Raw genomic sequence first — 21,179 nt, 5'->3', positions numbered from 1 at the left:
GGCCAGTAACCGAGAGGTTGCCAGATCAAATCCCAGAGCTGACAAGGTAAAAATCTGTCGTTCTGCCCCTGAACAAGGCAATTAACCCACTGTTCCTATGACCGGCGTTGTAAATAAGAATTCGTTCTTAACTGACTTGCCTAAAGTTAAAATTTAAAAAAACAATCATACACTCTAACAATAATGCTACAGAAGTGACACCCGGACAGGGACGGTGCCAACAGATTACAACCACGAGTGATCAACTCAACTAATGTGACCCTCTTCCTGTCTCGTAACAGATCCAGCCCCAGACGGTGGCCCTGACCCAGACTACATCTTCAGCCCAGCCCCAGGTCCAGATGATTCCAGCAGGCACAGCCACAGCCCAGGTGGTTCAGCAGAAGCTCCTCCAGCAGCAGGTGGTGACTGCAGCTGCCTCGCCTCAGATACAGACCCCCCCTCCTCACAGCCCGGCCCAACAGGCCCCAGTTTCCGCTGCAGCAGAGTCCCCAGTACAGCAGCAGCCAGCCAAGGGCCAGGCCCGCGGAGGGGCCATGAGGGGCAAGACCCAGGCCAAGCCCAGCGGGGGCAGCAGCTAGGTGCCCACAGGACTAGTTAGTGCTCCCCTTGCAGCTAGGCTAAGCAGAACATCTCATCAGTGTAAATGCATTCAGTGACCGAGGAGCAGCATTATGAAGAGATCCAGCGTTATGAAGGAGTGGTGGAGTCCAGTTTGAGGTGGCTGTGTTGAATCTAACCTGGTTTAAGGAACTGCTCCATATAAAGGAATGACCTGTCTTTTAAGAGTGTCATCATCTATCTTCAACACACGTAACTGTCGGCTGTTTCCTTCGACTGTTTCAGAAGGTCTCCCCTGGAGGAAACCTGGACCAACATCCAGGGGGAGGTTTAAGATCAGAAAAGCAGAAAAACAATATTCATGCCTTTTTTTAAATTGATGAATATATTAATGTTACTCCATAGATATCCTGTGGCTATGGGCTGGTGCATAGCTCATTTGGGGAATGTCCATTTGAATAATGTTTTGTGTATTCATACATTGTCCCTGTCCGCCTTGATGATATTATTCTCATGCTTACCGTTTATGATGTCTGTAATTTCATAGTTGGTAGATATAGAAAACACCCTTCTTGTTAAAAAAAGGTATCTTGATAAAGTAATGCATATTAATGAGACTACATCTCAGTAGTACAGATGCATTGCATTGCCTACCAGAACGATAAAGGTGGGAGGACTTCCGTCCTCATGCTAATTGTCATTGTGAAAGTTATTCACAGACATCAAAGCCCTGAGTCATTAGTGAATGCATTTTTACCTGTAGAAACACATTCACATAACTTTTTTCAATGTATCAATTTAACATTGACAGAAGTGTCCCTAAAAGTTAGCTCCTTAATTGTTTGCATAAGGGAGCTTGCCAGGTCCAAAACTGCCCCAATCGTGATTGTATCACAGTTATAACGACCACTGAAAATACATGAAATAATCTGAATGTAACATTTAGTTTTTTTTTTGTAACCTTCAGATATTTAATGGATAATAATGCATTTTCCTTCAGTCTATTATGTTTATGTAACAAATACACTGTAAACATGTACTTTAGAATATTGTGTTTTCTCATAAATATGCCATTTTTTTTATTGATGTTGAAGAAAAAAAACTGTAAATAACAATGAAAAAGGAAAACATTTGTACTTGTAAAGTAGTTGTGTTTTCATTGGATTTTTTCAGCCTAATTGTAATAAAGTGTTTTGTTTTTATACACAATATCTGGTCTGACCTAAGTAGTGATAATCATATCTTTACGTTGTAAGTTTGAGCCAGGTAGCCTGAAGAAAGGTTGTGATTGTGTCTCTGGCACCCTACGTTATCTCCCAAGACAGGCAGTATTACCACTGCACTGGATAACCTATCTATCTATAGTGGCAACCAGCTAATATGTTCATTACATACAGTGCATTCAGAAAGTATTCAGACCCCTTGACTTTTTCCACATTGTTACGTTGTTACAGCCTTATTCTAAAATGTATTAAATTGTCGTCCCCCCCCCCCAATCTACAGATTGTCAAAAACAGGTTTGTAGATAAAAAATAAAACAATGTACTAAAATAAAATACTGATCACATTTAAAACTATTCAGACCCTTTACTCAGTACTTTGTTGAAGCACCTTTGGCAGCGACTACAGCCTCGAGTCTTCTTGGGTATGTATTTGTGGAGTTTCTCCCATTTTTCTCTGCAGATCCTCTCAAGTTCTGTCAGACTGGATGGGGAGCGTCGCTGCACAGTTTTTTTCAGGTCTCTCTAGAGATGTTCGATCGGGTTCAGGTCCGGGCTCTGGCTGGGCCATTGATGGACATTTAGAGACTTGTCCCGAATCCACTCCTGCACTGCCTTGGCTGTGTGCATCGGGTCATTGTTCTTTTGGAAGGTGAACCTCTGGAGCAGGTTTTCATCAAGGATCTCTGTACTTTGCTCCGTTCATCTTTCCCAGGATCCTGACTAGTCTCCCAGTAACCGCTGCTGAAAATAATTCCTAACGCATGATGCTGCCACAACCATGCTTCACCTTAGGGATGGTGCCAGGTTTCCTCCAGATGTGAAGCTTGGCATTCAGGCAAGGAGTTAAATCTCGGTATCATCAGATCAGAAAATATTGTTTCTCATGGTTTGTTTCTCATGTCTTTAAGTGCCTTTTGGCAAACTCAAAGCGGGCTGTCGAGCCTTTTACTGAGTTGCTTCCGTCTGGCCACTCTACCATAAAGGCCTGATTGGTGGAGTGCTGCAGAGATGGTTGTCCTTCTGGAAGGTTCTCCCATCTTCACAGAGGAACTCAGGAGCTCGGTCAGAGTGACCATTGGGTTATTGGTCACCTCCCTGACCAAGGCCCTTCTCCCCCGATTGCTCAGTTTGGCCGGGCAGCTCTAGGAAGTCTGTGGTCCCAAACTTGTTCCTTAAGAATGGAGGCCACTGTGTTCTTGGGGACCTTCAATGCTGCAGACATTTTTTGATACCCTTCCCCCAGGTCTGTGTTTCTTTCCAAATCATGTCCAATCAATTGAATTTACCACAGGACTCCGAACAAGTTGTAGAAACATCTCAAGGATGATCAATGGAAACAGGATGCACCTGAGCTCAATTTTGAGTCTCATAGCAAAGGGTCTCAATAATTATTTAAATAAGGTAATTGTTTTTATTCTTAATAAATTTGCTAAAATGTTCTACACTTTTCGCTTTGTCATGAGGTGTTTTGTGTAGCTTAATGAGAGGAAAACGTAACAATGTGGAAAAAGTCAAGTGGTCTGAATACTTTCCGGATGCACTGTAAGTTTACTATTTATAACACATTTCCTGTGATATAACCGTTGGGAAATAATGGGTACTACTACCGTATAATAGGTTAAATCAAAAAATGGAATATGCTGCAAAAGCCTTTCTCAGTGTTTTAGTCATGAGGGAGAAAAGAAAGCTCTCAACAGCGCTGTCTGTTTCCCCCTGCTGGCTGCTGACAGTGGCAGATATATCAGAAGAGAACACATTTATTTGAGCAGGAGGGCAGAGATTCAGGCCTAAAGCCACTCAGAAGATCCTAGATCACTGGATCAGAGGGCATGTCACACAGTGTCAGAAGAGTCAGACTGTGTAGAAGGGCTATACACACCACTATAGTTAATGTTGCTATCACTGCTAACATTTAAAAGACCAGTATTGTAATCTGGTCTGTTAACGGGAGCACATAAGAAGACAAAGGCCAATTTAATGCAATGAATGACGTTTAATAAATTGTCTTAAGTTACTTGGTCTTTAAGGACTGTTTGAAGGGCTTGAACAGGCCTTTGGAGATGGCAGAAAACATCATGACGAGAAGTGGACGTTTGTGAGGCGTCTCCTGTTGGGAGCTGGCGGGGAGATCCTTTGGCAGTGCAGACATGGCAGCATGTGGCACTATGCTGGGCACTACAGAAGAGAGAGAGAGTTGACATGCACTTTAATCTAGAAATGATGTAATATATGTTACAACTCAACATAATTGACACTGATAAATGAGAACCAACAGCTTGAGTTTTGGAGAATATAATTACTTTTACATAAGAGATGACTACTGATTGCGTATATAACCTTTGTAAGGTTATTTTGAAATGGCATTTCTTTGTACACCAATATCTCAAACAGACAATGTCCTGTCGTGTGAAGGTGGCAGGGAAGTCAGGCGCAGGAGAGTCAAACGGAGTGTAAAATGGAGTCTTTTAATAAATGTCCAAGTAACATGCTCCATAACACTAAATAGAAAAATTAATATAAACAAATATGGGTACGAAAACCCGTCGCGCACCTATACAAAAAACACTACACTGACAATAAACAATCTCTGACAAAGACATGAGGGGAAACAGAGGGTTAAATACACAACAGGTAATGAATGGGATTGAAAACAGGTGTGTGGGAAGACAAGACAAAACCAATAGAAAATGAAAAATGGATCAATGATGGCTAGAAGACCGGTGACGTCGAACGCCGAGCACCGCCCGAACAAGGAGAGGCAACGACTTCGGTAGAAGTCGTGACAGGTCTGTACTTGTTCTGATTCAGAGCGGTGGGAATCCTTGTTCCCTTTCTTGAATAGCTAAGTATTTAAAGAGAAAAACATGTTTTAAAAAATGTCACAGCTGAACAACCTCATGATGATAACAATCACACCTACCACACCAGCACAACAACATTTATGATTGGTTTTGGAATGAACGGATGGTTTTATAATTTTTACACTGAATTGCATTGTTTACTCACATTATCTCCCACAACTGTTCATTTAAATATGTTTGCTGTACCTTTAAGTTGCTTGTCAGCCTGACCAGCCTTTGTAGAAAATATAATTTCCCGCTGCTACCCCTCACATCCTCAGCCAGTGGAAGAGCCTTAGGCCCGGTGGTTTTGACTGATGTTCTTGAGGCTGCCCTCAATGCCTCATTACATCTGTGGAGAAGCGCTTCACTCAAAGACTAGACAAGAATCCTATCAAATGAAGAGTCCTGAGTCGACACGGCCTGTTGGAGGATTTTCTCCGAGCCAAACTCCCCCAACAGATTTTTATAGACGACTCTGTAGACTTTATGAATCCTCAAGTTCTCTGGATAGGCTCGTGTCTCAGAGCAGCCTGACCATGCACAGAAGACCTCCATAACTTTGGTGATCAGGTCTTGTGACTTGCGTGTGACGTCAACTGGGTAATCTTCTGCTGGGGTTTGGATTTCTGTTAGAATTCTCACCACTAACATGCTGATGAGGCCGGTGAAGTCATCATCACTGCCCAAGTTATCAGAGGATGGGTTTGGAAGTGTGACATCTTTGACCATGTCTGGGCTGGTCCCTGACAATGTTTTGAGCTACACCAGAATGACTGGTGGTATCTACTTCCTCTCCATCAATGTTGGCCTTTAAGATTTGTGCTGCATTGGAGGTCTCGCTTGTTACCATAATGATGCCAGAAGGAGACATCCTCTACTTTCTGCATCAGAATTCACAGAGTACATGACCTGGCTTACCATAACTTTGGTAAAGAGACTGACTGTGTCACTAAATACTGATGAAGAAGAAGAGCATGAAATGCTATCTTCAGACACTCTAGCCAACACCTTGGCCCCCTGAGCCAAACTCATTGAAGTTGAATAGGGCACAAAACTAGGAAGCGGGAGGCACTTAATAAGCTCCTCTACAAACAGCTGAACCAGCTCGTAAGTTGTGGGCTTCCCAACCTTGTCATTCCTCTTTAGCTTCGAAAGGATGGTATCAGATGCACTCTTTCCAGCCGCCACTGTCAGTTCCAGAGGGGTCAAGTTTCTATCAGAAATGATGCGGTTGACTTGGTGGCTGAGATCACGGGAGAGAGCGCCAATCCTACCCTGAGATATGATCTCCTCCAGTCTAGCTATTGCATCTATTAGATCAGGGTGAGATGTAACCTGCCCTTCTGCCTCTGGATATACTTTCTTCATGATGGTATCGGCTGTGGCAAACATGCTTGTTCTGGCATCACACACCATTGTTTTTGGCTTAGTAGATTCGCTCATGTCAATGACTGAGCATCTTACAATGGGCTGAGCAGGACTCTAGGGTAACTCAGAAGGAATGGGAGTGCCAGGGAGTGCAAATTCCCACTCTGTCTTCTGTGATTTGGCAGTTGAGAATGACAACGAGGAGGAAGACCGCAGTGACTCTTGATAGACCAATTCCTCGCCACATTCGCTGCTTATCTTCTCCAGCATAGTTCCAACCACTTTATCTATTTGTGAAAGCTGTCCTGCAGCCACCATTTGACAGTTCTTTCTGAATGGAAACCAGAATATGGCTGAGGGTATTTTTGGCTTGAGCCTTCGTTGCTTTGGCTTGTCTTTGCAATGAGAAATAATTCCTCATCTTTGCCTTCACATTGTGGTAAATAGTCTTTGCAGTTATCCAGATTTTCTTCTCAGATACTTCCACACCAGTCTGGGGGCTTACAGCTGCAGTATGTGTGGCTTCTGAGGGTTTCTCATCACTCAGTTGAAGCATAGAGTCTGCCTGCCATAGAGTAGTAGGAGACTCTGTGAGCAGGAAAATGCTCATCATATCATTTGCAATTGATCCAATACTTTCAATAGCAACTGAATCTGTATGCTTCGAGGAAATGGTGGATAATGCTGGCGACATCTGAGAATCTGTCTGGCTTGAACAGACTTCGCTGGGGAAGAGATTGACAGATTTGATCAGTATTTTTCTGACTTTGTTGGTTGTCTTCTTCTGAAACACTTCACTCAAAAGCTGCTCAATGACTGAGGCTGGAGTAACACTGACTCCCTCCAATGATGAGGAACTGGACACAGGCATGTCTTCTAGTTAAGACATGATACCATCCAAAAAGTCACAGACTTCAAAGGAGTTGTAAGAGGAACTCTACAACACTGGACGTTGATTCCAAATCTGCCATCTCGGACCTATACACAGTCACAATTTGAGATAAGACCTCGTTGGTGCAGGGCTCCAGGTTTGGATCACAGAGAACCAGTAAAGGTTGGGAGTTCTCACTCTGCCATTTGCGGAGAGTTGTGTGACCTCTTGCAGTATGGCCTCACTCTTACTGAGTAGAGGAGAGTTCTGACCATGAGTACAATCTGCTCTGGTCTCAAATGGTTTCTCTTCTACAGAGCCAGATGAATCATGTCCACTAGGAACAGCAGATGAACTGCATTCTGCTATGGGTGATTCACTCCTACTTGCTGAAGATGAGTTCAGGGTTGAACCAGGCAGAACACTGGAGTCAGTGTGCTCCAGAAGTTGTTCCCTTTGGAATGCAGCTTCACCCGTTCTGTGAAATAATTATTTTATCTTTGCCTGGAGCCTGTTGCAGAGTCTACGAGACGTGTGAAAGGGTCCGCTTTGGCATAATATGGCTGAGGGTCTTTTGCGGATCTCTCTTAGCTTGTTGGCTAATGCCTCACAATGCCTCACAATTATATTTGCGGATCTATCTGGTTGGCTTATCTAATTCACAATGCCTTTTTGGCGCCTCCGAATCCGAATCCATACTGTATGGGCCCATCAAGCAGTAAATGAATGGGAATGTTCAACCAAACCAGGTGGACCCTGGGGTCCCATCTCACTAGAATCTCACTCACAGCCTTTGGTCTTGAACTTGTCACTTGACAGAATGTCAAGGTTTTTCACCAATGCCTTGCAAGAGTTCAGCTCCTTTGGGAAAGAAGAGTCTTCATCGTCCAGTTGCTCCACTGCAAGGTCACTGCCAACATTTTAACTTTCACAGCCACTTCTTTTTTATTTATTTTTAACCTTTATTTAACTCCTTCCATTTCAATATTATCGCTTGAACAGTGCTCCTTGGGATGTTTAAAGCTTGGGAAATCTTTTTGTATCCAAATCCGGCTTTAAACTTCTTCACAACAGTATCTCGAACCTGCCTGGTGTGTTCCTTGTTCTTCATGATGCTCTCTGCGCTTTTGACGGACCTCTGAGACTATCACAGTGCAGGTGCATTTATACGGAGACTTGATTACACACAGGTGGATTGTATTTATCATCATTAGTCATTTAGGTCAACATTGGATCATTCAGAGATCCTCACTGAACTTCTGGAGAGAGTTTGCTGCACTGAAAGTAAAGGGGCTGAATAATTTTGCACGGCCAATTTTTCAGTTTTTAATTTGTTAAAAAAGTTTGAAATATCCAATAAATGTTGTTCCACTTCATGATTGTGTCCCACTTGTTGTTGATTCTTCACAAAAAAAGACAGTTTTATATCTTTATGTTTGAAGCCTGAAATGTGGCAAAAGGTCGCAAAGTTCAAGGGGGCCGAATACTTTCGCAAGGCACTGTATACATTGCCTAAGGCTGCAGTGCTATACTCCATGGAGACAGTGCTCAATGTTCATTTTACATGATGGATATATATTACTCCATTTAATACAATCAATCATCAATCAATCAGTACAATTTATTTATAAAGCCCTTTTTACATCAGCAGATGTCACAAAGTGCTTATTCAGACACCCAGCTTAAAACCTCAAATAGCATGCAATGCAGATTTAGAAGCACGGTGGCTAGGAAAAACTCTCTAGAAAAACAGGAACCTAGGAAGAAACCTAGAGAGGAACCAGACTGAGGGGTGGCTAGTCCTCTTCTGGCTGTGCCGGTGGAGATTATAAGCGTACATGGCCAATAAGGCCAGATCGTTCTTCAAGTACTGTAGTTCAAACATTCTTCATAGATGACTAGCAGAGTCAACAAAATAATGTGGTTACAGAGGGTGCAACAGGTCAGCACCTCCGGAGTAATTATCAGTTGGCTTTTCACAGCCGAACATTCAGAGGTCGAGACAGCAGGTGTGTGTGTGTGTGTGTGAGAGTGAGTGAGTGAGCGAGAGAGGTGGGGGAGAGAGAGAGTGAAGATCGAAACAGCAGGTCCATGACAATGACAAGGTATCATGTCTGGAGAACACACTTGCCTCTTCATGTGATACATGATGTTTGGCTGTGCTGTGCTAAGTGTTATCTTATGGGTTTGGTGATTGTTCTGTGTGAAGCCGTATTCTGCATTGCATCATGGAATGTGATGTGAAATCCCTGGGCCTATGGCTGTTGAAGCTACTCCACTGCACTGCTGCTCCACTGCACTGCCCTTCTCCCCCGATTGCTCAGTTTGGCCTGGCGGCCAACTCTAGGAAGAGTCTTTGTGGTTCCAAACTTCTTCCGTTTAAGAATGATGGAGGCCACTGTGTCCTTGGGGACCTTCAATATTGCAGAAACGTTTTGGTACCCTTCACCAGATCTGTGTCTTGACACAATCATGTCTCTGAGCTCTATGGACAATTCCTTCGACCTCATGGCTTGGTTTTTGCTCTGACATACACTGTCAACTGTTGGACCTAATATTTTCAACATACAGAAAACATCTCAGAGGGTTGATCTAGCTGCAGATAGCTAATTCTCCTCTATGTGTTTTCCCCTTGCTGCTAATAAGCTCTTACCAATCGAACTAAATGAATAGACATCTGCTTATCTGACAGTCTATGCAGCAACTATTGTATTAGAGTCAAGCTGTGGTTATTTTATTTATTTTCCTAGACAAGTCAGTTCAGAACAAATTCTTATTTACACTGACAGCTTAGGAACAGTGGGTTAACTACCTTGTTAAGGAGCAGAACGTCATATTTTTACATGGTTAGCTCAGGGATCTGACCTAGCAACCTTTCAGTTACTGGCCCAACGCTCTAACCACAAGGCTACCTGCTGCCCCAAGTCCTGCCAACTCAAAAACTGCACAATAAATGTGTAACCAAGGGGGAACTAGTGCATTTCTCTGAGAAAAGCGGCTTCAGTTTTACCAATCTTCCAAAACACTTGAAATTCTTGTAAAATAATTTGCATTTATTTGATCAAATAGACTTTGAAAGGGTAGACATGCAGAAATTCCTCTTGTCAAGAGTCTGCAGCCTAGCAGGTTACAGGTTCTTCTTGGTGAAGCGCCTGAATGGCTTCATCATTGCTGAAAAGACCCTGACAATCAAGGATCGTTTTTTGACAGGCTGAGATATGGAGGGAGAAACCTCTCCAACGGGAGCTAGAAACACAAGAGAAATGGATGGGGTAAGAGAGAGAGAGAGAGAGATGCAGTATAGTAACATTGAAAAATAACAGTGCTATGAGTTTGGTAGGCATACCCATGTTTCTAACACACACCTAAACAAAACTACAATCTATAGCAGAGCTCTAAAATCCTTACCTATGCAATGTCCATCAGTAGAGGGAATCTCAGTCTGTTCTGTTCTGTCCTGGACTAAATGGCAGTCCTTTTTGTTTCCTCTCTTGGAACGCTAACAGAAGAAAGGTCAAGAAAATGGTACAGAGAATAAATAAATAAATGGAACACTTCTGAATCCAAGGCAACAATTTAGTGATGAATAAAACATATATTTATTTCATGTATTTGTCTTATCATAGCCACATCAATAACATCAGCACCAAACTGGAACAAAAAACAAATGCTAACTCCCTGCTATACCTTGAAGTTGATCCTGAGTTTGGTCATTGAAAAGCAAAGGAAGCTCCTTCTTGCTTTCTGCTCAGCCCCCCTCTCTGTCTCAGCCTGGTCTGATGGGTTTGTTGCAGCAGAAGCTGGTCTTGACGCCTCCTTGCATCCCTGTACCAGCTGCTGGGTCAAGGACTTTACCAGGACTCTGTCAAATTCAGGGTCCTGGGAGGAAATAGCTGCTTGCAGGGTGTTATAAGAGCCAAACTCCTCCATGAGGTTTTTATGTACACCTCTGAACACCCTTTGGATGTTCAGGTTCTGGGAATATGCCTTTGTCCTGGAGAATCTGGATGCAGCACAGAACTCAGACAGGACTTGTCTGATGAGTTGCTGAGCTGTTTCTGTCAGATCTGCTGCCTGTTGGGAGGGTCCATCTAGGGCTGAGGGTCTGATCTCCGATAGCAACCTTATCACCAGTATGGTGACAAAACAGATGCCATCATCTTTGCTGGAGTCCATCAAGTACTGCAGTGGGAATGCAGTGGCACTGCTGATATCCGGGGGGATTAAGAGCTCCCTCAGATGGCCAGAGCTGCTGGGGATGCACACCTCCTTCTCTTCAATGTCAATCCCATTTCCCTTTGGTACCAAAGAGGTTCCCTTGCTGGTGAAAGACGGGGTGGAGGATCGAAAAGAGGCTTTAGCACTCGGTGGCCGACTGCTGTCAGTCATTGGACTGTTACGATGCAGGGGTTCATCTATGTGTGCCATCATCTTTGTCTTTATGTCACTTGAAGAAATATCTGGCATTTTAGAGACCCTGGTGTCGATGCAGGAGCTCCTGACGATGGGGCAGGTCAGATCAAAAGGCACTTCGTCAGGGATGGGAGTGCCAGGGAGGTTGATCTCTAACTCACACTCTGACCTAGGACCCTTTGAAGAGCTGGACAAGGAACTACGACCATTTAAAGAAGTGGACAAAGATGAACAGGTTCTAGGGATGTCTTGGCAGACTTGTTCACTGTCATCCTCACTTTTCTCAACCTCCTTCAGCATAGTTCCTACCATATCATTGATCTGAAGGAGCTCCCTGGAATCCTTCATTCGCCCTAAGTTTGAGATTTCACTCTGGATAGCAACCAGGATTTCCCCAAGGGTCTCTTTGGAAGAAGCATTTTCTGTCCTTTCGGATCCGGATGGCTTCAGCCCTGTGAAGAAATCCTTAAGTGTGTTCTTCATACTGACGCAGATGGTCTTAGCTGTTGACCAAAGCTTCTCCTCTGATATTTTAACACTCAATTCAGTATCATCCATTTGGGAGCCCCCGTGGGAGCACTGCGAAACTCTCCCACTTCTTTCCAGTAGCACAGTGTCAGTGGACTCATTTTTCTGGAAAATAGTCGCCATTCCTTTGACAAAGGTTTCCACTAATCCAGAGGCTGTATTCTCAGAGGACATGGAGGACATGGATTCTGAAAGGACATGGATCTCTGATGGTGAGCTAGATGATAAGCCAGCCTGCAGACTTTTCTGAAGACCAGTATGGCTGATCTGTGTGATAAAGGAATGACTGGATCTCATCAGCACTTTACTCACTGCCTCTTCTGCCTGAGTCTGGAAGTCATTGCTAGAGAGCTTCTTAATGCTCTGAATCAGACTAGTAGAGGACTCTGTGATTCTGACACTCTCTTCTGAGCTCAGTTGAGAATATTGAGTACTCACGCTCAAGTCTTCATTGGGTGAGGGTGACTGGGAAATAGTATAGTCATCGAGCTTTGATAGGACACCATCAACAAACCAACAAGCCTCTAGGGACTCATCAGATGAACTGACAACGGCCAAGGATTTACTCTCCACTTTTGATAACTCTGACTTGTAGATGGAAAAAACACTGCTAAGAACTTCTTGAGTACTGGTATCCAGATTGGAGCGACAGAGAGCTGGTATTGGTTGGCTCTCTCTGGGAACTCTACTAAGTTCGGTGCTGGGTAACTGGACCTCAACAGTTGAAACAGTTGCCTTTTCCAGGGTGTCTGAAGACTCCTGAAGAGAAGCATCCTTAGCCACACCTTCTTCTCGAGTGGATAGAGTTAAAAGGTCCCTCAGCTTTGCTCGTATACGGCCGTAGAGTGTGCGTGCTAGAGAGAAGGTTATCATCTGTGAAGATCCTGTTTTGTGGTCATTTACAGGAACTGGCCAATCAACGGCTTCACATGTGCCTTCAAATGATGCTATCGTCTCCATGCCTCCCACAAATGCCTTAACAATCACTGTGGCAGTGGAGGTTACAGATGTCAGGGCTGTGCAGCTGGTATTCAGGGGGGCTTCAGTAAGGCTAGGAGCAGCACTAGAAGGCCTAGAGGAAGGAGCCATGCCAGAAGAGCTGCTGACTTTCCTTGTAAGGATGGTGCTCACCGCCTTCAGGGCTTTAGACTGAAAGTCGGGGCTAGAGAGGGTCTGAAGCTTTCTGGCCACCACACTGGTAGAGGATCCAGTCTCTTTGAGAAAGTGAGTGGTCCCTTCTTTCCCAGATGGACACTCAACATCAAGGTCACATTGAAGATTGGTCAGAAATTTAGACCCCAAGATTGTCATCTTCTTGGCCAGATCCAATAGGATGTTGAAGTCCTGTGCCATTTTGTCCATTGTGCCGACAATGGCATCCAGCACATCATCGGTCACAGGGTCCATGAGGGGCTCGATAAACCCTAACCACTCTGGCTCAGACGTTTGGCTCTGTAGCTCGGCCAGGATCTGCACCGAGGCTACCCGAATGACCTCCTTGCCTGCTGCTATGTCCTGACTGTCCATAGGGGGGCAACTCCCCGGGCTGGCCTGAATGGCCACTGAGAGGCCAGAGTTAAGCTGGTGTACCACCTCCCCCACGATAGCACAGCTCAACTCGGAGGATGTGGGGTTGGAGTGACCCTCAACCAGGGATATCAGGAGGCTCTCTTCCGTTACCCCAAAAAGAGCCTTCAGAGGCTCCTCCATGAGTGGAGCCTCTCTAGTTGCAGGCAAGCTCTGAAATGAGGTCTGGGACCTTGAAGATAAACACACAATCACCACTTATGCCATGCAAATGTGACCAACTGTCACACCCTGACCATAGTTTGCTTTGTATGTTCCTATGTTTTGTTTGGTCAGGGTGTGATCTGAGTGGGCATTCTATGTTGTGTGTCTAGTTTGTCTGTTTCTGTGTTTGGCCTGATATGGTTCTCAATCAGAGGCAGGTGTTAGTCATTGTCTCTGATTGGGAACCATATTTAGGTAGCCTGTTTGGTGTTGGGGTTTGTGGGTATTGTTCATGTCTTTGTGTTTGTTACACCAGATAGGGCTGTTTTCGGTTTCACGGTTCTTGTTTTTGTATATTGTTCTATTTTCATCTTTATTAAAGACGTATCAAAATAACCACGCTGCGTTTTGGTCCGCCTCTCCTTCAACAGAAGAAACCTGTTACACCAACTGTATCTAATCTGGGTCATTAGTGAGCCTGAAAACCAAATTAGAGCAATGATGGATACTTCTCATACCACCGTAGTTCTAGAAGCCTAAAGCCAACTGACATGATTTTTTGCCTGATTTTTATGTTTGTATGACATCAGAATATGATTAATTCTGAAAGGCTGATCTATTTATTCATAGATGACTTTATGGCTTACCCAGTTAAAAATGACTTTCACCTGGACCCACCCCCTCAGTGGCAACATTTCTGACCAGAACTTAAAACTACAAGGTGTGAATTCCAAGTTAATAATTTATGATAAGTATGGGTCAGGTCTTGCAATTATTAAGTTGAAATATTGCTGTGAACATACCTCTTAGGCGAACAGCATGGTGATGAGGTTCTGCGAGTGGATTTTTGGCGGAACCCTGCACTGCCATTCCTCCTCCTCTCCTTAGTCCAGTAGTTCATCTCACTGATCAGCAGCCTTTTCTCTCTCTCATCCAGACTGCCTAAGGAATCCTCAGACCCTGTCAGAGAGCACTGGGATTCTGGGGAGGTTGCCCCACTCCTCAGGTTCACCCCCATGATACGAGCTAGCGCTGGTAGGAGAATGCGGAGGGCTGTCTGGGTCACGACTTTAACAATCTTCAGACACAGCGTGGAGAGCTGCTCGAATGTGAGCTATGGCCAACAAACAGAGGAATGTTTTTGTCAATCAAGTAATTCCATGACACCATTCCATATATAGCGCACCACTTTTGACCAGAACCTTATGTGGAGAGACTTACGTTATTTTTCATGCCATGCTGAATCACCCTCCATTGGCTAGAGAAAAGAAAAGAAAGGAAACATATTTTACCTGCACACTGGTGTTGAGTTAGTGGAGTCACTAGATAGCCATGTCAGGGAAAATAAAAGTGTATTTAATTAAGCTATTAGCAAGTACATGAGACATTTTGTTCTTGATTTACAGGAAGAGTTAGGGGTGTGGTTACAGTGATGTTAGGTGTAGTGTTTGAAATACCCTTTGTGGTTAGAAGGTGCACTATGACTATAAATTCAGAGTTGTTGTATGTGAGGTTGGAAAAAGACATGGGACTTGCTCATCAGTTAGACTCCTCAGGAAGGAGAGGAGGATTGGGGCACAGCATGTCTCAATCTTGAGAGAAGGCATTAGAGTCCTCTGAGCCTCCTTCTCCAGCTGCTCAATGATAGATCCCCTTTCCCGGAAACCACACCCGGGTGTCTGAGAAGACTCTGGGAAACCGCAAAGAGAAATCTAAAGTTGAATCTGAACGTGATCCCTAATTTCCTTCACCTTTAGTGATTTGATTGCACTGGACAGGTAAAAGCACATCTCTCTGCGGGCCTCCCTTATATTGCTTTCACCTATATAGATACTATCTTCTCAGATTAGTGCTGATGAATTTGAACACAACCTGCACCCAACATGAAGTAATCTCAGACCTGCACCAATGCTGCTGTCTTCCTCCACGGAAGTCTTCTTGGCGCGGCCACTGGACATACGTTTAGCCTACATGACAACAGATTATAGGTCTCATAGCAGATCTAAGGTCAGTGTAGCGTTTCCTCCTAATGCTTTAAGGCTAGGATTTAGTGATAGTAAACTAATCCTAGATCTGTACCTAAGTAGGCAGAACATGTGTAGAGGACAGCATATTTCTTACCTTGCCTCCTGTCCTGTTCTTGTTGGTCTCATGTGTCTCTGTTTCATCCTTCATATTCTCCACAACCTTATTTTGGTCATCCGGGGGATCCTCCCATTTCACGCTCTGGTGGATAAATGAGAGGCCAATATCAGTCCTAGGTTGTGACTTTATGAAACAACTTATTCGCTCTTATTTTAAACAAAACGACAATAGTGGTCAGATTTCAGTCCATGGATCAAACCAGTGAGACCTATTGCTGTGTTAGTGACCTACTATATTGTTAGTAATTTCTCCTCTAAACTCAAAATAGGCTAAATGAACCATACCTTTCTGTCATCTGACATGATGTGTAGCTTATTGTTGTAGGCTGTTTAGAGGAAATACTAATACCTCCTTTGAAAAAACGTCAGTGAACCATCGGCAAACAACTGAAGTGAATATGAACGTCCTTGAATTATGCCAAAGCATTGTTGAATACTCGATTCCGATTGGCTGAAGCCAGAGCATTCTCCAAAGATGTCATACACACATGATGTCACAATTAGGCCTAAGTCTAATGTCTATATGAATTGTCAATGTAATTAGAAAACAAATCAAAGCTTGTCAAAGTTCTGCCAAACGAAAATATGTCTATAAGTGCACGTTTTTGCGTTTAATTTATGGTTTATCATGCATCACCATGCACAAAAACGTAACTCGCTGCCATCCATTAGCTATAATTCTGAGGTTGCAAAGCTGCAGAACTAGGATGTGCAATAAATTATAACCACTTGCAGAATAATTTCAAATCAAAGATGTTCAAGGGGGTTTGAACTATTTCAGCACTGTGGAGCTGTCTGCTGCATCGAGCTGACACGTTTCTTGGCGTCAGGGGACCGTGCCATGGTGCTGAAACGGAGCAGGGCTCAGTTCTATGGATATCTCATGCGGATTTTCCTGCTAGCCTATGTATAACGATACTATAATCACATTATTTTCATCCATCCACCAACACAAATGGCATGTCAACGTTTCCCAAATATGCAATGAAGCCAAGCCGAGATGTATGGTTCTTCATCCAGAGGACGAAGCACCACTGTATCATCTAAAACCTTCAGAGAGATCCCTTAAAACTGTAGTGTAAATTCTCCACGGCTGTTATGGTAGCTAGGTTAATTTAGCGAGACATGGACAAATCCAACACATAGCGTTTCTACTGAGTCCTGCTTAGAGGTGACTGACCGTCATGTTGCTAGTTGTAATGACGCTTTTAAAACAAGAATAGTTATTTGTAATTGCTCTGGGAGCTAATTATTGCAGAGCCCAGCTACACATCCTGCTCGCTGGGCTCATTATGGACAGCCAATGAGCAGTTCAGGTGAAAAAGGATCCCTATAACATACATGATACTAGGATCCTGTAGCAACCTGCCGGCCTGCACAATCCCCCATGGCACGAATGCTACACGCGCAATATGTTATGCTAACATCCCACAACAATTCCCCAATTGGAATTACTTGCCTAAACTTCTAATCACACTTATTTTCTAATATCAACCATAGTTTCTGCACTTAAGGCAGACTTGCCATTAGAACAAGATGGAATTAGGACAACTGTAAAGCTCATTAAACGTAGGCTAAAATGAACCTTACCTGGCTGTCGTCAGCCATTATGTGTAGCCCGTTAATTAAGGCTCTGCGCCTCTGATACTGCAGCTGTTCTGATAGGCTACTGTAGCAGTTCTGTAACTGTTAAATGACGTTTTCCTTAGTTACATTCCCAAATATTTTGTGTCATTTAACCTACCCTTTCTTCATCCATAATTGCATACAGTATTTTTTATATCTCGAAAAACTTGTCCTTGTCTGTGTTGTTTTCACTCATGTTGAGTTTACTGAGGACAATATTGCAGCCACTGACGAATTAAGAACTACATACCACGTCATGGAATGTTAGACCTTCATTAATATTGGGGGGGAAATATATTGATCAGATTACACAATTTCCCCATCAACCGTTTTCGATACAGCTAGGCCCACATGGAAATCTGTTCACTAAGCACTGCCACTCAGCAGGTCAAAACAGAAATAAACCTAGTCTAATTTCGTGTCGACCTCTTGTGGATTTATTTCGGTACCCTATTTAGTGAGCCAGTTGATTGATCTATTCCTTATAGTGCATTCCTTATAAGTAGGCCTACATTAGGGAATAATGTGCTATTTGGTAGCATATTCCTCTCTAGCCCATGCCTCCACCAATCCAATGATTTTAGATTTGTAGGAAGAAGCGAATGAGTGTGTACACTTCAGGAGAAGGGAGATATTATTGGACTGTATCCCTAGGCTATAGCAAGGCCTAAACCAAGTAGCCTTGAGTACGAACCCAAAAGCTTGGATTGCCAAAGGCCTATCAGAGCTAAATTGTTGATAACAACTTTAAACTTACTGTAAAACATGTTCTACCTTTCCCTATATTTCACTTACCTATTCTTCCACCATAGCTACTTTTATATCTCGAAAAGCATGTCATTGACTGTTTTGGCTTGGCTACTTTCATGTCGAGTTATGATAAAAGAGCATTTTTGCAGACGCAGACTTTTAGTTAGTCGGGGACGTCATGGACTGAAGGCAGTAGAGGTTAATTGGTTTTATGAAATGTTTATGTCGCCCTCTTGTGGAATTATTTAGGTACAACAGCAATGTTGTAGGATCCAAATTATTGTTTTTTCCTCATCCCTGTGTTACGTCCTATTATCAGTCATAAACAGATTACTCCCCCACAGAGCAATACACTTTAATAGTAAAGGGGTAACACTCTTTGTTCAAAGGAACAGAATAGCTGTAAGAGCGATGCAATTATTTGATGCACCGCAAGGGGGCATTGTGTTATCAGCATTGGGTTCGTGTCCTTTTCGTATTTTTTGTATATATATATATATATATATATATATATATATATATATATATATATATATTTCAACTTTATTTTCAATCTCTTTTCGATTTTTAATTCGATTCTATATTATTTATTATTATTTTAATTTTTAAAATTTTAGAACACATTCAAGAACCTCCAGAAGCTAACCAGCTAATTAGCTACAAGCTATTTAGTCATTGTTAACCACTGCTAGCTGCTTTTACCTTCTGCACAGATACCAGCCCTGTTCTTAGCCTGGATAATACTCGCCAGTCTACTAGTATCGGACTGTCTCTCCACAACAACGCCGGATTCCTGCCGTAATCCCTGGACCACTACTTCTGATCTTCACAGCTACCTCACAGCTTGCAGCTAACTAGCTCACAGCTAGCTTGCACTCACCGTGGCATCCAGTACTGAAGCTATCCCTGAGGCCCACCTCCCGGCCTACTCAGCTGTTCACCCAAACCCCACTCATACACGGCTAGAGCCCAATACTCCACCGGATCCTTGCTGTAAACTCTGGACCTTGGCACCGGTTCACCGCTGCTACCGATTGGCTATAGTGGCTAACGCCACTGCCACGAAGCTAGCACCAGTTAGCCGTGAGCCAGGCGCATCTCCCGGCTAGCAAACTAAATTCTACAATACCTCTTTCGCCATCTGGCTTGGATTCTCTGTCGACACGGCCCCCCGCCACACCACCACGACTGGTCTGCCAACGAATACTCCATCCGCTGTGCCTTTCAACCGGCCTCTGTCGGAGGGCTACTAACTTTAAACGCCGTGTCGCCCGCGTGCTAGCGTAGTGGCGGCGTCCCTGTTCCATCTACTGCTGCCCTCTGGACACTATGATCACTTGGCTACATAGCTGTTGTCTGCTGGACTGTCCATTAATAACGGTACTCCATTCTGTTTATTTATTTTTTTATCTGTCGGCCCCAGCCGCGAACTCAGGCTCTGTGTGTAGTTAATCCGACCCTCTCTGCCTAGTCATCACCATTTTACCTGCTGTTGTTGTGTTAGCTGATTAGCTGTTGTTGTCTCACCTGTTGTTTTAGCAAGCTCTCCCAATCAACACCTGCGATTACTTTATGCCTCGCTGTATGTCTCTCTCAAATGTCAATATGCCTTGTATACTGTTGTTCAGGTTAGTTATCATTGTTTTGGTTTACAATGGAGCCCCTAGTTCCACTCTTCATACCTCTGATACCTCCTTTGTACCACCTCACACACATGAGGTGACCACACCCATTACAACCAACATGTCCAGAGATACAACCTCTCTTATCATAACCCAGTGCCTGGGCTTACCTCCGCTGTACCCGCACCCCACCATACCCCTGTCTGCGCATTATGCCCTAAATGTATTCTACAATGCCCAGAAATCTTAACAGTCCAATGACTGACAGCAGCCGACCACCGAGTGCTAAAGGCTCTTTTTGATCCTCCACTCCGTCTTTCACCAGCAAGGGAACCTCTTTGGTACCAACAGGCAGCAGATCTGACAGAAACATCTCAGCAACTCATCAGACAAGTCCTGTCTGAGTTCTGTGCTGCATCCAGATTCTCCAGGACACAGGCATATTCCCAGAACCTGAACATCCATAGGGTGTTCAGAGGTGTACATAAAAACCTCATGGAGGAGTTTGGCTCTTATAACACCCTGCAAGCAGCTATTTCCTCCCAGGACCCTGCATTTGACAGAGTCCTGGTAAAGTCCTTGACCCAGCAGCTGGTACAAGGATGCAAGGAGGCGTCAAGACCAGCTTCTGCTGCAACAAACCCATCAGACCAGGCTGAGACAGAGAGGGGGGCTGAGCAGAAAGCAAGAAGGAGCTTCCTTTGCTTTTCAATGACCAAACTCAGGATCAACTTCAAGGTATAGCAGGGAGTTGGGAGTTAGCATTTGTTTTTGGTTCCAGTTAGGTGCTGATGTTATTGATGTGGCTATGATAATAAATGAATATGTTTTATTCATCACTAAATTGTTGCCTTGGATTCAGAAGTGTTCCATTTATTTATTTATTCTCTGTACCATTTTCTTTACCTTTCTTCTGTTAGCGTTCCAAGAGAGGAAACAAAAAGGACTGCCATTCAGTCCAGGAACAGACTGAAATTCCCTCTACTGATGCACATTGCATAGGTAAGGATGTTTTAGAGCTCTGCTATAGATTGTAGTTTTGTTTAGGTGTGTGTTAGAAACATAGGTATGCCTACCAAACTCATAGCACTGCTATTTTTCAATGTTACTATACTGCATTTCTCTCTCTGTTTCTAGCTCCAGTTGGAGAGGTTTCTCCCTCCATATCTCAGCTTGTCAAAAAAAGATCCTTGATTGTCAGGGTCTTTTCAGCAATAATGAAGCCATTCAGGCGCTTCACCAAGAACCTGTAACCTGTTACGCTGCATGAAGAACTACTTTTGTAACAGCAAGACTTTTGACAAGAGGAATTTCTGCATGTCTACCCTTTCAAAGTCTATTTGATCAAATAAATGCCAATGATTTTACAATAATTTCAAGTGTTTTGGAAGATTGGTAAAACTGAAGCAGATTTTCTCAGAGAAATGCACTAGTTCCCCCTTGGTTACACTTTTATTGTGCAGTTTTTTGAGTTGGCAGGACTTGGGGCAGCAGGTAGC

The 21,179-nt window shown here is 43.6% G+C and overlaps 2 protein-coding genes across 20 annotated transcripts in view; one reads left to right on the top strand and one right to left on the bottom strand.

The window, feature by feature from the left end:
- ep400 (E1A binding protein p400) overlaps positions 1-1,770 on the top strand; it is a 37,168-nt gene extending 35,398 nt beyond the window's left edge. For all 19 annotated transcript variants that reach the window (XM_090237405.1, XM_090237404.1, XM_090237403.1 and 16 more), the window contains one exon: positions 282-1,770. In XM_090237405.1, the coding sequence (XP_090093531.1) occupies positions 282-581 (300 nt within the window). In that variant the 3' untranslated portion in view covers positions 582-1,770. The remainder of the gene's footprint in view (positions 1-281) is intronic.
- An 8,223-nt stretch (positions 1,771-9,993) lies between these two features.
- LOC149982818 (uncharacterized) lies at positions 9,994-17,290 on the bottom strand. The gene is made up of 9 exons (XM_090239414.1): positions 17,273-17,290; positions 15,660-15,764; positions 15,439-15,505; positions 15,075-15,228; positions 14,760-14,796; positions 14,342-14,652; positions 10,554-13,566; positions 10,275-10,365; positions 9,994-10,112 (listed from the first exon to the last, which is right to left on the bottom strand). Exons 1-9 carry the CDS (start codon positions 17,288-17,290, stop codon positions 9,994-9,996), a joined length of 3,915 nt encoding a protein of 1,304 aa, XP_090095540.1.
- Between the last annotated feature and the right edge of the window lie 3,889 nt (positions 17,291-21,179).

This window comes from Oncorhynchus mykiss, chromosome 6 (genome assembly GCF_057628025.1).
Source record: "Oncorhynchus mykiss isolate SJ-2025 chromosome 6, ASM5762802v1, whole genome shotgun sequence".
Taxonomy (NCBI): domain Eukaryota; kingdom Metazoa; phylum Chordata; class Actinopteri; order Salmoniformes; family Salmonidae; genus Oncorhynchus; species Oncorhynchus mykiss.
The sequence above is the reverse complement of the archived record's forward strand: the minus strand, read 5'-3'. Positions and strand labels throughout refer to the sequence as shown.

Coding starts and splice junctions, on each gene's coding strand:
- LOC149982818 (XM_090239414.1), bottom strand. Junction 13,567..14,341: donor CCATGCTGTTCGCCTAAGAG/GTATGTTCACAG, acceptor TTTATCTTCAAG/GTCCCAGACCTCATTTCAGA. Junction 10,366..10,553: donor AACTCAGGATCAACTTCAAG/GTATAGCAGGGA, acceptor TTCTTCTGTTAG/CGTTCCAAGAGAGGAAACAA.